Consider the following 18,157-nt stretch of genomic DNA (forward strand, 5'->3'; position numbering starts at 1 on the left):
TATGTTCTTTCGATTTCATATTGCTCTTATCGAAATTTTATTTCAACGATTTATAAACCATCATAAAAGGAAATCTCTAACACGCAATTATTAAACTGTTGTTTCATACCCTCCAATTAGACGTTCCAAGTGAATTTGTCTGAATGAAATGACAAAAGGGTTTAAAATATATGAATTTAAGGAAAGCTTTATTTACAGACTCTGTCACTCTTTTCATCTTTCTTGTTCTTTCTTCAGAAGAAAACATACGGCAGAAGAAATGTGGCAACAGCGCGCTCCATTTACTCTGTACTGCAATCTAAGAGTAAGACGCTCTATAGTGTTGTTTTACAATAATTTAGGAACAGACATAATTCTAAATTTCTATTTGCCGTAACTTTCAGAGATGTATTCTTAAATAACAGAGCTATACCTACGGCATTATAGTGGTATTGTTTCAATATGACTATCAAAAACTTTAGTTTTCTGAGTAGCCGACCTCTTACTCGAAGTAAAAGTAATATAAAGAACACAAAACATTTTTATAAATGAATAATAATATTACTACTACTACTACTACTACTAAATAATAATAATAATAATAATAATAATAATAATAATAATAATAATAATAATAATAATAATAATAATAATAATAATAATAATAATAATATAATGTTACTATTTGATTCTAGTATTAATCAAGCAAAAATCTCCTCATAAGAATAAATATGTATTTTACATAGTGAAATATTCAAGATCTATAGGTAAATTCATATTTTCTGTAACCCAAAAAATCTCGCCTTTATTCATATACTCATTTTTTAAAGAACTACCTGAATATTAATCAATAGTGATTTTTAAGAATAGTTAATGTTTTTATTGCAGTTACGACATCGAGTACTTAAGGTATTGCCTATACTATACACTAAAACATTAACACTTTATTTTGTATTTCTAAAATTTCCATAGAGTATTTTAACTATACCGGAAACTTCTAAGCAGCACTGTAGTTAGCACTCTCACACTTACTATAATATAGAGTTTGATTCTTCTGGAAATAGAATTTTCTACTAGACTCTACGGTATAAGCATTGCACATAAATTAAATAGATTTAAAAAAAAAAAAGCAAAAGAAAGAAGAGAAAAGAAATGCATCATTAGAACTGTCACTTACAAATCAGTTACATGCTTTCTACCAACTTCATATTTTTCTGAATGATTTGCATGTACCAGAAGTTCATTAATCTGTTTCAAAACACGTTTTCGATGTGAACCTAATTCCTTTTTTAAGCATAACTTCATAAGATTGCCAGATGCTAAAACAACCAAAGAATTTTTTATCTTAGACTTACGATCATTCAACACCTGGAAGAGAAAAAAAAAGTATAATTGACATTTCTGAAAGACAAAATGCAGAAATTTGAAAAGAATGTAAATTACAACAATATATTAGTGTGTGAAATTAAACCCCTAAAATATGACGAAAGTACATTGTCTACTACTTAAATATTTTTATTTGAAAATCAGTTGAAAATCAGTAATCAGTAGTGGACAAAAAAATAATTGTGGGCGTACTTTTTTTTTTTTTACCAATTTCCAGTTAGGAGACACTTAAAGAGGAGTTATGAAAAGATCACTTAGTTTTATATATATATATATCAAAAGATCCAATATATTTCAGCTAAAATTTTCTGGTATGCCTTATAGAACTACATGTAGTGTAACCGAATCCAAACTATCAGTTAACTCAATATGTATCCTGTAGAAAGTATGAAAACTCGATTTAGGGGCCGTTCAAAAATTTTGTGGCCCCTAATCCAATATATGTCAACAAAAATTTTTTTGCAGGTTTTATATCTGGAGAAATACATACAGTGTAGCCAAGCCCAAAGTACCAGTTAACTCAGGATGATGTACTTATTCCGTACTTAAAAAAGTATTGTTGACAAATTATTAGTTTCATGATTTTTCCAGTATGTGGGTCAAAATTCCAGTATAGAGTGGAAGTGGATCAATGGTACAGCGATCATCTCTGGTGCATAGGGTCCTTGGTTTATCCCAGCTCGCGCCAAATGAACTTTTGTGGTGGAAAAACACTGTGTACGTGGGTTTTCTCGGGGTTCTCCCGTTTCCTCCCACTTTCTTCATTCCACCATTTCTTTCATTTCTCACCACCATCATCTTCTTTAGACTGGTCGGCATAATCGTGGGATGTAAAACTTCATATATGTACATTTCATTTCATATATGTACAGATTGAACCATTTATCTTGATACAACCTTGTTACTTTTAAACTAATGGACAAAAAACGCTGAAACTATTTATCATGCAAATATCAAAAGGGAGACATAGTCTGGCATACTTTTTGATATCACAAGGTTGATAATGTTGCCAACCCAATAAAGTTGTATTTTTTTAAAACGGCCCTATGCCACCTTATTAAGTATTTCAAATCTGTATGTTAAACGTAAACTTACAACGTTACATTTATTATGAAGTGTTGCAAACTAAGGACGCTATAGTATCACAAATATTCCAATTTTGGTGGCCTCTACAGCAGTAATAACAGAAGTGAGACAAACGCACCAATGTACGCTCATGTCCAAAATTATTGTCGCATGTCTATAAATATATTGTTTTTGGAATATAATTTGATAAGGAATTCGCCCGGTATTTCTTACAACGTTAATATGTGTATAATCGGCAAAGACATGTATGTGGCAAATTTCATGTCAAAAGAGCAGTAAATAAGAACAATAAAACGAAAATAAAACTTTCTTGTTCATATAGGAACATTTTGTTTTACTCATTCTAATTTTCGTATTTATAATTCTTTTTTCTATAAAATTTACCACAAATATACATTTCCCGATTATACACATAGTATCAGTTTTAAAAGTATCCTTCAAAATCATTATCAAATTATTTTCTTATAAGAAGACAGTTATAGATATGCGACAATCATTTTGGACATGAGTGTACATCCAATAGACTTTCATGACTAACACTATGATTATGACATGACGGACTTTGAATGAATATGAACAAAGTTACAAAGGGTTGAAAATTCGATTGTTTAGAACCCAATATTTCGAAAAACTGCAAAGATAAGTATCTCATCCAACTGCATAAATGATTTTCAATAGATATGAAGACTACAATGCCATTTACTGCAAATTAGTATATCAAACCGTTCTGGAGATTGTAACGTTACAAAAAGAAAAACTAATAATATTCATATTGTGCTCACCTTCCCCAAGAATTAATGGAGAGGATGAGGAGCTTAGTTACTAATATAGAATATACTATTATTTAAATAGTTCAGTTTCTCTAATTTTCTTTGGGGTCTGCGGCAATATAGGAACTAGTACTCTCTCTACTTTAGTCCTATATCTCTTAATTTCAAAGACTGTTAGACTTGACTCTAGTCACAGTCTGGCCTATACCTGGTTGGACTCTCTACACTCAGAGAAATTTCATTAAGGATCTATCTAAATATTTTAGGATGTGTAAGCATAGGTAATAGAAATAACAGCCGTCTCTTATGGCCCAGTTATTATAATAGTTCTTGCATTCAAGACTCTTGGTAAGAGGTAAACAAAACACACTAATACTTTCGTAAGCGAAAGTCGCAGTATTAAAAAAAATTACCAGTCAGTTCCTCACTGTTGCCTGACCGTACGGGAATCGAAACCCAAATCGCAACCTGGATTCCATTCAAGGAAAAAAAAAAAAAAAAACCTCCAGCATCCGGAGATTTCAATTTCCTAATCGTCCTGGATTCACTCTTTTCCTTGTGATAAACTCATTTGTGCATTATTTTTGGTGTATTTAGTTCAGACAATTTAGTTCCTTTTTTATTTTAAAAAGACTGCTATATTTACAACAGCGCTATGCATTCTCGCACAGACAGCAACATACAGCAGACGAAAAGACTGATGGCCTTGGCAACCAACGGCAGCCAATCACAGCCCTACCTGCGATTACGTCATCCGGTAGGTGTAGCTCGCGCAAACAGCGAGAACAAGAGAGAATCCGCGGGAAGCAATCATCATTGGGCGCGCAGACACTGATGGAAGAACAAGATGTAATAAAAGCTGCACCAATGGATTGATTTGAAAGCTAGAGAAAACTCGTATCCGTTGTCATCTACGATAATTTAGATTAACAATACATTCTTATTAGTATAGAAAATCTGTTCATTATAAAGAGTATGTAAGTATGTTATTTTAGTCCAGGAACTTTAGCATTTTTCTTCGGAAAAATTAGAAGCCAAGGTTTTTCATCACAAAAACGTTCATTAGGTCATTCTAAATGACATATCAAAAGTCCCCGACTTTCTGATGTACGCTTCCCCTTTTTTCAGAGGGTGGAAGTGGGGGAGGAAAACGCAATTTAAAATACAATCAAATTCAGCTTATTTGCATGTTAACCTAAATATTCCGAATAAAAAAGCAAAATTTACCGGGAACGCTTAGCACATTCGCTCGTAAATGTTTCACAGGAATATCCGAAAGAATATCGGGTCGGGTTTCGGAAATATGACGTCATCAAAATGGCCGACACCAGAATTTGTAGCGTTTTGTGGGAATGGTTATAACTTTCCGCAGAATAGTGGTAAAACCGTCGTTTTTGTTTCAGATTAAAGATAATGAATTACCAAATGTACGGAATGAAACGTGCTGTCTACATTGTTAATTTCTTTCGAGATACAATAACAAAAAAACTAGTTTTTGAGTACTTGGTTTTAAGTTTAAGTGCAAATAACTCAGTAATCATAAAATATTTCAAAATATATCTTCAAACAATGGTTGTAGGGCATTATAAAGCCTTTCCAACGGTACCTGTACCTGCATTTTTTTTTTTTTTTTTTTTTTTTTTTTTGTATTTTGAAATGTAAGGAAGGTATGTTGTTTTATTTAATAGACCGACTCTTGTAAAGACAATATAAGCCTACTTTTTTAAAAAAAATTTAAAAAATTGGATATAAGATTCAATATCGCATTAGAATCCGTTAAGTCACACACACCCCAGACACAGATACAAAAATGAGGATTCAGAGTAATAATGAATAAGAAATGTAAACTATTCAACTTACCTGAAATGGTTTACTTATTGAGTTCCTTTGCTGACTGATAAATAATAATCGTAATTATAGCATGTCCACCTGGTTTGGGACATGCTATAATTACAATTATTATTTATCAATCAGCAAGGGAACTCAATAAGTATTCGGCCTCTATTTCTTCGGCGTCCATGAAAATTTCACGTTCAGAGATTCCTTCCGTTGGAGTGACATTCAAACAGGATTGTCCGTGACAATTTACACAAGCAAGAGAGCAGAACAGACCCAACTTTCGACATCCACACACATTGCCGCATCCTTTAAATCATGAACAGAAAATCATTTTAAAGGGACAGGTGGCTGCGTTGATCGAATTGGTACTAACAAATTGTCTTTCATAACCCAACCCCACTCCTCAGGATTTAGTTGGTTTTCGAGCCATGTTTGTACGTGATAATAAACCCGAAACAAATGTTGTGCTGCAGCTGAAGTCGGTGGTATGGATTTTAAATCGACAGACTTATTTCTCTTCACGGATTTGGTGAAATAATGATAACGGTAATCATTTAGTGAAATGTCATTTGCAGATGCACCGTATAAACCCCCCAAAAAACTGTATGCCATTTTCAGTTATTTCTGTATGGGAAACATTACTTTGATTAAAAATTTCTACGACGTGTTTTAAATCTTGATGTTTTTGTAATAATTTCAAACAAGCTGATTTCCCCTTCTGAAAAATGGCTGATGTTCCATCACAGCCTGAAAAAGCATGTAGAAATAAAATGTGATTTTTGAATACACCTTCTTAACTCCTTGATGAGTAAATCTTCTGCTCTGTCTTTCCTTTTCCTGGCTTCAAGAAAAAAAATTCTAAATTCGGCGGAGATCGAGCTGTCATAATTACTAACAAATGAATATCCTCACCAACAATAACTGTAGAATTAGAATTAATTTTTGATATCGTGAGTGCAGTTTCTACAATGAGGACATCAGCATCATTCTCTGCTTGTTTGACATCAATATTGGCAGCCTTGAATTTATCAGTGAGCAAACCAATCAACCTAATTTTGTTATTTGCATTGGCGAGAAGGTTTTCTTGGCTCGTAGTCGCAACCATGTTTCTATCAAATATAATTGTTGTTGATGATGCTTTCGAGCATCGTCGAAGTTCCTCCATGCCTTTTACATTTTTCTGAGGATTACCATATCCATCAAATACGATGACAGTGTTTTGACCGAAGTGTTTTCCCACATATGCCACATATTTATCACAAACATCCATGAAAGAATCGTTTTGACGCCACACCACTCGATGAAGAAGGAACCCTCCATCAACGACGTAGTTTGCGTTTCCGAGATCAGGATGAACATTGGTCGGGTTGAAGATGTTGAATAAGGATGATTTGTTCGTTTTTCTCATACCAGTTGCATCAAAAAGAGCCATTGTGTAAGGAGCCAGTTCGAAATTTAAACATGCTCGAACGTCATCATCTGATCTTTTGATTACGCTGAATCGTTGAAAGAACAGCAGTGGATCGACAGGCACAGTAACATCATGTACCGTAAGGTGACTGTTCACTGTTTGAAGAGAAAGAACCCTATCAGTACGAGAATATTTTATGTCATGAAAATTGTCACCAACTTTTCTTTCCATCATGGTTGCTCCAATGTTCAGTGCATCGTAACAGTTTATCTTCTCCACATTACCTGTAACCCCTATTGCTATAGACATGATCACTTGTACATTTGGGAAAGGGTTGTGGGCACTGTACCATTCTGATACTTTCATAACATCTTCTTGGTCCCGTTTGATTCGAGATTCTCGTGTATCTACGTGCTGTTCTTCACTTGCAAACGAAATCCCACAAAAGTTTTCTAGTCCTTCAGAAATGTTGCTCGCACTTAACAAACCAACAACAAACTTAGTTAAAATGTTCTCTTTTGTACTTCTTCCATGCACAAAGCCTCCTCGTATCTTTGAAGACTTCATGAGTGACTGTTCTATTACCATGTCTGTTGGAGTTCCACTAAAAAATTTGTCTGATCGCTTAACAGTGAAAAAATCTGCAGTAAATTTTCTATAGATTTCTCCATCCATTATGTTCTCCAACTTTACCATGTCTTGTACAAACAAGTTGGCACTTTTAGAGTACAAAAAATGTCCTGCGGCGTGGAAATACGGAATCATCCTCTTCACTGCAGACAGATATGCCTTCCAGTCACCCATCCTCTCTGCCCCAATAAACTCTTTGCGGATTAACACCATATCTAAATACTGGTTCCATAATTGTGCAGTTGGACCTCTCCCTTTTAGTTGGTTTTAGTTACAAAAAATGCAGGTACAGATACCGTTGGAAAGGCTTTATAGTGTTCTACAACCTTTATTTGAAGATATATTTTGAAATATTTTATGATTACTGAGTTATTTGCATTTACACTTAAAACCAGGTACTCAAAAACTAGTTTTTTTGTTATTGTATCTCGAAAGAAATTAACAATGTAGACAGCACGTTTCATTCCGTACATTTGGTAATTAATTATCTTCAATCTGAAACAAAAACGACGGTTTTACCACTATTCTGCGGAAAGTTATAACCATTCCCACAAAACACTACAAATTCTGGTGTCGGCCATTTTGATGACGTCATATTTCCGAAATCCGACCCGATATTCTTTCGGATATTCCTGTGAAACATTTACGAGTAATGTGCTAAGCGTTCCCGGTAAATTTTGCTTTTTTATTCGGAATATTTAGGTTAACATGCAAATAAGCTGAATTTGATTGTATTTTAAATTGCGTTTTCCTCCCCCACTTCCACCCCCCGAAAAAAGGGGAAGCGTACATCAGAAAGTCGGGGACTTTTGATATGTCATTTAGAATGACCTAATGAACGTTTTTGTGAAGAAAAACCTTGGCTTCTAATTTTTCCGAAGAAACCCCCATTTTTTGACTAAAGTTCCTGGACTATTTTAGTAAATATCAACTTCTATTCCTGTGTATCATTTACTGTAGTTGCGTCTATAAGGTTATGCCTCATGTTCTTTGCCTTGTGAGCGTGGTGCTATATATATTGATACAAGTGAATTTTAGAGTGTTTAATCAAATTTTCATGTTAAATAATGCTGAAATCTTGTTTCGTTTATCAAGTTAAAGTTATTAATCGAATTTTCTTCTATGTGTAGTTAGCGGTGGAAGAAGATATCATTTTGTGATAACTTGTTTCTTCTTTAACGCTCGGAAGAAAAATTCATTAATGGCTATCTAATGTGATGTTTGCTCTACTTGGATTACCATCCTATGGAGTAAACGCCACATCCTAAATACGATCCTTCGAAATGAATCAATTTTCATTTCATCTAAGTTTAAAATTTAGAGTCCAATTTAGTCATCAGTTTGACGTAGGACTAACTCCCCTAACAGATACTTATAATTTCCTACACCTATATTTGGATTTTTCCTAAGTTACAGCTAGAGACCACTCACTCCAGCGGAAGACTGCAAACAGTGGCGGAGCCAAGGGGGGCCAGGCCCCTTGCTCAAATTCTTGGCCCCCCTAGTGGGCCCCCCACACAGATGATGCTATTATAGGTCGACAAAACGGTGAGTTGCCAGTGGCTGCAAGTGAAACTACTTCCAAAACATCTCTCGACAACAAAGTTACGAACTGCAGAATACCGTTGCGTTCCGAATAAAATACCACCACTCGTTTTAGTTTGTAGTACGGGAAGATCTAATTCACGGAAATCTGTGGGATGCTTGCATTGACCTTGCCACCTGGACATTCATTTTAACCTCTGTTCATTATCTAGTTTAGTTATCTCCTTTGTTTTTGACAAACAACCAGAAAAATAAAAAATCAGTCGGCATTCTCATTCGCTTCAATGTTGAAAGTCATACTAAAATATGATATGCATACTTTCAAATAACATGCACTGCAGTAAAACATTACACTTGGGTTGGACGAAAAAAGTCTTCGTACACTAAGTAATTGATTTCCATTGATTATGACTACATAGAACAAATGCATAGCATCCATTAAATAATTTGGTATTATTATTATTATTATGAGTTTATCTACCAAACAACTATTTATTGATTAATAAAAATGATTAATCAATTATATTTAGTTACGTATGGTAGATGACTTCAGATTATATTATTTACTAACCAACAGTATCCCACGCTGTCGTATATGTGCATAAGAGGTAAGTTCTAATCTTTTCTTTGTAGAAGTTAAGTAAAAGAACCTGTTTTACCTCGAAATGCTTAATTACAATTTTATTTACACTAAGACAATTCTAACATACAAGATTATATTAACGATGCTATTTGCATATACGAGTTACTTGTCACAAAAACTAATTACGCTAGGAAACTAACATTATGCTCAGACTGTCTTTCTTAGCTAACTTCTACAAGTGGTAGCAATTGAAACTCACATGAGTATATGGTAACCTCTCACCCGAACTCCAAGGTTAATCTCTTTGCACAGCCATAAAAAAAAAAAAAAAAGTCTCTCTTGCCTCCGTTTTCACTCTCCCCCTCTGCCAGCCTGAATCCCCATTATATTACCAAATGTTATCAATCTTTAATTTCAAATTAAGTGCTTTATGATTTTTTTTGCAATTATAAAGTCTCATTAGTTTCTATCACCGTTGTCCCTTAGGACAAGTTATTATAACAAAGGAAAAACATATTAATGGTTCCTCTTGATTACTTTTCAAGGTTTTTTCTTATAATTCACTTAATTATTCCTTTTTTTCATAAAATCTGTTTTTAACACATTATATTATCATGCGGTATTAAAACAAATCTAGAACTTCTAATATTTATTTACCTCCATCATTCCATCCGGAAAATTAGTGTGATCTGTACACGAGGGAATATTTTCGGGCTGCTAAAATTAAGATTACTGGTGCCATGCTATAACTTTGAGTTTCGCCTTATCTCAAGTAGATGCAGACATGTCAGAAGGTTTGATCCTTGTAGATACACTAGTTCAAACGCTGTCCAAGATGAGGTCTGGTAAATATGACTCTCAACGAACAATATTCGAACAAATTTATCAAGAATGTTTGGAGATGTGCAAAGAAAATGGTCTCGAATTCCAGAGCCGGAAACAAATAGAATATAGGGGTTCCTCGTGGAAACGAACTAGACATCCGCCATCGAAATATCACAAATTCATTTTGGATGAATCTTTTCCTTCATTGGATGCAGAAAACGAATTTTCTAAAGATAATATATCTATCAAGAGACATTTTTCTCCCTACTATTGATAGACAATCACTGATATGGAAAACCGCTTTGTATCATGTTGCAAAATCATCAGATCAGTCACCATTCTACATCCAAAAAGTAAAAACTTTTTTAAATTACAACATTGTCGAGCCTATAACCCAGCATTATGGAGTGATCTGCAAACATTAAAGTGAGAACTCAAAATCCTCCCAGGGGCCGCGGTGGCTCAGTGGTAGAGCGTTCACCTCTGGTGCTAGGGGTCTCGGGTTCAAACCCTGCTCCGGCCAAGTGAACTTTGTGGTGGACAAACACCGTGTGCGTGGGTTTTCTCGGGGTTCTCCCGTTTCCTCCCACTTTCTTCATTCCACCATTTCATTCATTACTCATTATCACCGTCTCCTTTAGCCTAACCGGCATAACCGTGGGACGTAAAACTAAAAATTTCATTTCATTTCATTTTCAAAATCCTCCCAAACACAATTAATAGAGCAACCCAAAAGCATATAAAGCATGACAGCAATTTACACATATGGTTGGTACCTTGAACATAATTGTGATTGTCTAAGGGTCCAGAAGAAACTAGTTTTAAAAGCATAATTTTAGAAAATAAAGCATAAAGCATAATTTAAAATATATAGCACAATTCTTGGAAAATTCTCTTTAACTGAAAGTTTAACATACTGTGTTAATATTTTTTAAAACCAATATTTACAATGCAACAATGAAAAGCTTATTTTCATTTCTGTAAACTTTTCGGTGTAATCCTTTGATGTGGAGAAAAGAAAAAAGTAAAAGAAGAAATTTTTCCGCCAACAATGAATAGTACGCAAGAATTCCATACTATATTGTTATGTTTACTTTTTGAACTATAGCACTTTCTGTACTTTTTGGTGGCATCTTTAACTTTCCCTTTCTGTATATATGTACCTGTAAGGCGCACACAAATGATAGAAAAAATTTATTCGAGCAAAGCACATCTCTTTACAATGAATTAAGTAGAAAGTTCATTAAATATGAGAGAAACTAGTTGCAAAAAAATATCAATAAATAGATCAAGATATTTAGAATATTTAATGTATAATAAATATTATACATTATACACGATTAATGTAAAATAATCATTGGAATTAACAATAAAGCATAATTTGAAAATAAAAGCATAATTAAACAAGAAATAAAGCATAATGTGGGTTGCTCTAACAATTAAGTTGTATGAAGACGAGAAGAAAACCAAAGCTGATTCCTTAACGAATTTCGTTGATCTTTGTGTCTACAAAAACGCATTCCTAGAAACCTACAAGGTAGGTATCATCTCTGTGATTATATCAGTTTCTAGTGCTACATGTGAAAGGTCATTCTCTTCTTTGAAAAGATTAAAGACTTGTATACGCAATTCAATGACTCATAATAGGTTGAAAAACTTAGTGTTACTTTATATTGAGAAGAAAATTACTAAATCGTTAGATATTTAACAAGTTGTGGATATGTTTGCTGCTGCCCACACGAATAGAAAGATCCTCTTCAAGTAGATGCATGAACCTATAAGTTATTTTCTTTACCTGTAAAAGTGTGTTTGCTTCCACTTAAGTCAATCAGCTACACATATTTTAAACGCCATGATTAAATAACTATTTACTTATATTAGAAATCAATTGCATTAATGAATCCTAGTTGCTTGAGGTACTAAATTCTTATATTTTCACTATTTTCCAAAGAGTAAAATCATGAACAACAAAGATGAAAACATTCACCTCGAATACACACACACGAACACACACACACACACACATTATATATATATATATATGAGATGGCCCCCTCAAAATCTTCTTGGGCCCTTCATTGCCCCCCCCCCCTGAAAAAAACACTAGCTACGCTGCTGACTGCAAAGCATTGGACCTGAATATCCGTAGACATCCAGTGTCAAAAGCTAAGGGTTTCCCCGGATTGAGCTCTCTTAACTCAATTACATCGACTGACAGCACATCAGGGAGACCAACTGACCTGTAGATCTCTAGTACTGAAACAGCAGCGGCCATAAAAAGTACCGCCAATTTATATGTGGGGACTAAAAAAATAGCAGAAAAAATTCAATACACAACGGCTCACAGACCTTCAGCAGCCAGCGGAAAAATACTGCAAGGGCAAGCAACAAAGAAAAGCATTCCAATATCTAGCCTCTACCCTGGGTCTAAAAGCTAAAGAATGTGTATGAATTTTCTAACTAGCTATCTGAAAAATATAATATGAGAATTTTAGTATATATATAGAGTTTGGATAATTCTCTAATGATATGTGCATACATTTACATATAATAGATCTTAATCAAAATATATATATTGCACTATACTAGAGTAAATAAAATAGAGTCAGGCCTGACTTATTCTAGATAATAAAGCATAAATTAAAAATATATTATTTAATAGTAATCATGCATAAATATTGAAGTTAATTAGCAAGGAAGCGAAGTGCACCTTGTAATATATATGGTAAAAACTGTTGAAGAATGCAATGCTGCTAAAATTATGTAATTCCGAGAACTTGTTGTATTTACGCCTACCAAAAAGTAATATTGTAATGTTACAGAAGTAAAGTAAATCAAAAGTTGTTTTTAAAAAGCTCCATGAATACACCATTTGAAGCAATATATCAAATTTTATCATTTTTCTTTCAAATCTCCCAAATGGTTTCATATTTCAAATTGCTGTATTGATATTTATGTCTACTGTAAATCATGTACTTAATAGGATGTGATACTTGTCTAAACATTTTTTCGAAATAAAGTCCTTTGGAAAAAGTCAAATTTCAATTCTTTTTAGCTTTGTTTCACTTGATGATCGTAGTATTCGACATTAAGGTACTTTAGATGTGTATTTCCCTGTCCATGTCACTTGCGTTGTTACTGCTGTAGAACCCTCCAATATATATATATATATATTTTTTTTTTTTTTTTTTTTTTTTTTTTTGATGGTTGTAATACTGTACCGCTCTTAGTTTACAACAATGCAGGACAAGTGTGGTACTGTACGTTTTCTTTTCACATCGGCGATGTTGCTATTTTAGCACGCCGTTCAGCGCATACACAACACGAAATGATGCATACATTCATTTATACTGTTCATGCAACTACGTGTGTTATGTACACAACTATGAAAACAACACTATATGTTTTAGGCAATAATCTGACGTGGTCTCATTTGAAAATAAATGATTTTGTTTGTTGGCAACACCGTTAACCTTGTGGTATCATAGGGTATACCAAACAATGGACCATGCTGATATTTGCATGGTGCAAAATTTCAGCGTTTTTGTCCACAAGGGCATATTGATAAATGGTCCACCCATAATATATATATACAGGGTTATTACAAATGATTCATCAGGTTTTAAAGTCTTATACCTTCAAATATTTAAAGCCCACCTATTTGTACTAATAACCAATCGAAAGAGCACATTTTAAAGTTTTGTTCATGTCATTGCAGGTTCCGTTGTCACTCACGAGGTGGCAGGGTGAAAAGAGTTTGCAAAATGGCGAATAATCAACAGAAAGCATTTTGTGTGATGGAATATGTGAAGACAGAATCCGTCACCACCGTGCAATGTGCGTTCTGAAGACAGTACAACATACAACCACCAAAGCATTTTGCGATGATATCGACAGTTTAAGGACACAGGCTGCAGATTAAGGACACTGCTGAGCTAGCGAACATTGACAGAAACATGCTCGAACGTGTATGGGCTGAGCTTGATTACCACCTAGATGTGTGTCGTGTAACACGAGAAGCGCACATAGAACATTTGTAATTATGTGCAAGAAACTTGAAAATGTGTTTTTTCAAATGCATCAATCATTATTTTGTATGTAATACTTTGTGAAATACATTCATACAAAGCCCGATGATACAAAGCCCGGAAATCATTTGTAATAACCCTGTTTTATATACAGGGTGGCCCAAAAGTAGGTATACAGCCTGGTACTGATCAATTCATTAATTTTTATATAATTTCTTATTGTTATCCATCAGATAGACTTAGTTTCTTTATTATTTATTCTTAAAGCCTTTTTACTTATATCTTAAGCTCGGAACAGCCGTGGCAAATAAACCCATATGCTAGAATGTTATATTTGATCAATACACGATTGTATATCTACTTTTGGGCCTCCCTATATATATATATATACAGATGGTGATCAGAAAAATGGAAACACCTCTAATTGGCAACACGTCAGATGTATGGGTTGGCAGTGGTGTCGTGGCGCCCGCAGCGCCGGACCGCTGGTGGTGGTGTGTTAGGTCGGTCTCCATACTACGTCAGGTGCAGTGGAACAGCAGTGTCCAGTGGCTGCAGCAGACGGAGGTAGTGTAAAATGGGAGACCTCTCAGATTTTCAAAGAGGGCAAATTGTTGGGGCGCGGTTATGTGGAGTGAGTGTGAAAGCAGTGGCTACTGTGTTAGGTATTTCGCGTGGGACAGTGTCGAAGGTGATGACGGCCTACACAACACACGAGAAAACCACATCGGGGAAGCGGAAGAAAATCATGAGTAACAGGTCACGCCGGGTATTAAAGCGCATTGTCACGCAGAACCGTCGTGCCACTGCTGAGCAAGTGACGGAGGAACTCAATCAGCACCTCCCCCACCCTGTTTCGACAATCACAGTCTGCCGCGAATTACATGACATGAACTTACGGGGTCGTGTTGCACGGACCAAACCGCTCATCAGGGACCAGAACGCTTTCGCACGCTGCAAATGGTGCCGCGACCATGCAACTTGGACCGTTGAGGACTGGAAACGTGTGATATGGTCGGATGAGTCATCCTTCACCCTATTCCCAACCACGGGCCGTGTTTATGTGTGGAGAACGCCCAAAGAAACTTACGATCTGCAGTGTCTCCGCCCAACTGTGAAACATGGCGGCGGCTCAGTGATGCTGTGGGCCGCCATATCATGGGTTTCATTGGGTCCTGTGGTCACACTTAGCGGACGAATCACTGCCAACGATTATGTCGCAATTTTAGGAGATCACTTGCATCCCATGGTCCGGATGTTATTCCCGGACAATGATGCCATCTTCCAGGATGATAATGCACCCATTCACACAGCTGGCGTTGTTGCAGCGTGGTTTGAGGAACATCGGGATAAAGTTCAACACCTTCCCTGGCCCGCCCAATCCCCAGATCTCAACATAATTGAACATCTGTGGTCCGTCTTGGAAACACGACTCCGGAGACGATTTCCACCTCCATCCTCTCTCACAGAACTGGCCGATCCCCTGCACGAGGAATGGTGTAAAATTCCACTTGCTACCATTCACGACCTCTATGCCTCCATCCCACGTCGCATCAAGGCTATTCTGAAGGCGAAAGGTGGCCTGACACCATATTAATCTGGTAAGTTGCAATTTCGTTCAGGTGTTTTCATTTTTCTGATCACCATCTGTATATATACTGTATATATCAAGTGTTCTTAAAAAAAAAAAAAAAAAAATGCATCCACGGACCATAGAGCACTATTCTACAGGCTAAAATAAAGCGAAAATGTTATATGATGATATGCCCTCCGGACCCTCCTTCCGTCGTTATGGTGAATGAAAATTTCACAATGTGACAACGTCGCAGATTAACTTGGAACTATTAGCATTACTCTACTACTACATCAAGGAGTTAAATCGATTGCTACACTAATAAGTGATGCTAATATCGATTTTAGCTGCCATCTAGAAAGAATCGATGCAACTATTTGATAGATTGGTAGATCTACTCTATGGTTCCTTATTTGCGACGTTGCCACATAGTGCAATTGGTATCTCCAGGCGAGGACCTGAAACACATACAAATATACATATATATATTTTGCTTTATTATGATTTGCGCTCTATGGTCCGCAGGCGCCATTTTTAAAACACTCGATTTATATATACCGTAAACTGGGGTTACTTGCAAACAGACATTTTTGTGTTATATGGTATAATAATGAGAGAACTATGGCAGATATGTCGTTTTCTTCTTGACCAATGAAAAGTAGGCACTTAAAAGAAACAATATGGATGGTCACAAGTGCTGTGTCCTATTTATAGACTGGTCTAAAAATTCTCACAGCAATTGATACATTTTTTTTTTTTTTTTTAATTTTCTGTAAATTGTCCCCGTGTTTTTATAATGAAAAGTTATTTTTACCTGGTTGTGCTAAATATAATTGCTTTCAGAAGTATCCTAATAAGACGAATTAGTTTTACATTTTCACTTTATTTCTGGGACAATCTGTGACCATTTTTTTTATTTCCTTCCGTTTTTCTACTAAAAATGATTATGCTGATCAGGGGATAGACAACGATGACACTATTGAAGTTTTGCCTAAACTTACCTACAACCGCAGAGAACTAGTTGTTTTTTCCATATGACTTTGCAGTAAAGAATTTCAATATATGAATTTTTGTCCATATCGTACTGTGTTACATTATTATTATTATTATTATTATTATTATTATTATTATTATTATTATTATTATTATTATTATAACAGTGCCATATGATATTTTTGCAAAGGATTAATTAACGTGAATGTACAATTGTAAAAATGGTACCAAGTGATTTTATAAACCAATGTACGGCAATTACTGATCTGATATATGCATAAATTTTATAAAATTATGTAGGGCATGTTTTAGTGTCTTAAAGAAGTCTCAAGAGCTTATGCGTGTATTGGTATTTGCCAAACTTTCCCTTGCATTGTTTGAAAAACTACCGTTTATAAAAGCATATTGCAAAAACATTTTTTTACTGGTTCTGTAGGCCTTCAGGAAGACAAGCTTACCACTGTAGTTAGTTTAGATTGGTTCAACAATTTATTGTGTTTAACTAAAAGGTTGTACAAAAAAAAAAAAAAAAAAAAAGTATCTTGTTCATTTAAAACAGCCTAGAAACACATTACTATGAAAGAAACATAGATATGTTGCATATCAATCTTCTCAGGAAAGTGTGATCTTGCAAGTGGTTCTTTCCAAATAGTCCCATCCTTCACACAGCTCTTACTATTATGAAAAGACAAATATTTTCCAAGTAGCCCTCCCTTTGGAGCTACTTGGAAACAGCACATTTTGGCTTCTGGGGGCCTCGTCTCAGTAAAATTTTGTTATGACTGCAGGAAAAGGTAACATGGACTAAGCTCTAGAAACCACAAGAAGAAGAAAAATTAATTGCAATAAATTACAAGGGGTAGTATGAAAAAGAAAAAAAAATTCCAAGTAACTCCAGTTTTCGCTATAAATGGATGTGTGTGTGTATTTATGTTCCAACATAACTGTGAAACGTCTGGAGAAATTTCAACTAAATTTAGTACACATATGACTTACAATCTTAAAAAAACACTACGATTGGGGTGGGAAAATGATTACATGTAAAATAATAATCTAAAACCGCAGTTAGTAGTATCGAATCCACAGTTTTGAAGGGTCGCTACTATACTCTCGATGGCATTTAAGTTAAGACAGCCCATCGGGGAATGGGGAAATGAAATGAAATGAAATCTTTAAGTTTTACGTCCCACAGTTATGCCAGTTAGGCTAAAAGAGGCAGTGATGAGAAATGAATAATATGGTGGAATGAAGAAAGCGGGAGGAAATGGAAGAACCCCGAGAAAACCCAAACACACGGTGTTTGTCCACCACAAAGTTCACCTGGGGCGAGCTGAGATCCAAACAGGGTCCCCTCACCAGAGGTGACCGCTCTACCACTGAGCCAATGCGGCCCCTCGGGGGATGGGGATATGAGAAGAGGCGAAAAATAAAATGACCAATATTACTGTGGAATCCATAGCTTTCCTGTGGAACTCATACGTAGTTAAGCAAATTGGTGACAGTTCCGAT

General features: G+C 35.2%; 1 protein-coding gene across 7 annotated transcripts in view; it reads right to left on the bottom strand.

Annotated features, from left to right (window-relative positions):
- The window catches only part of LOC145673335 (uncharacterized), a 154,266-nt gene that overhangs the window by 120,689 nt on the left and 15,420 nt on the right, over window positions 1-18,157 (bottom strand). For all 7 annotated transcript variants that reach the window (XM_081742970.1, XM_081742962.1, XM_081742984.1 and 4 more), the window contains exon 5: window positions 1,157-1,347. In XM_081742970.1, the coding sequence (XP_081599096.1) occupies window positions 1,157-1,347 (191 nt within the window). The remainder of the gene's footprint in view (window positions 1-1,156; window positions 1,348-18,157) is intronic.

Source organism: Thermobia domestica, chromosome 2 (genome assembly GCF_964235325.1).
Source record: "Thermobia domestica chromosome 2, izTheDome1.hap1.1, whole genome shotgun sequence".
NCBI classification, from domain to species: Eukaryota; Metazoa; Arthropoda; class Insecta; order Zygentoma; family Lepismatidae; genus Thermobia; species Thermobia domestica.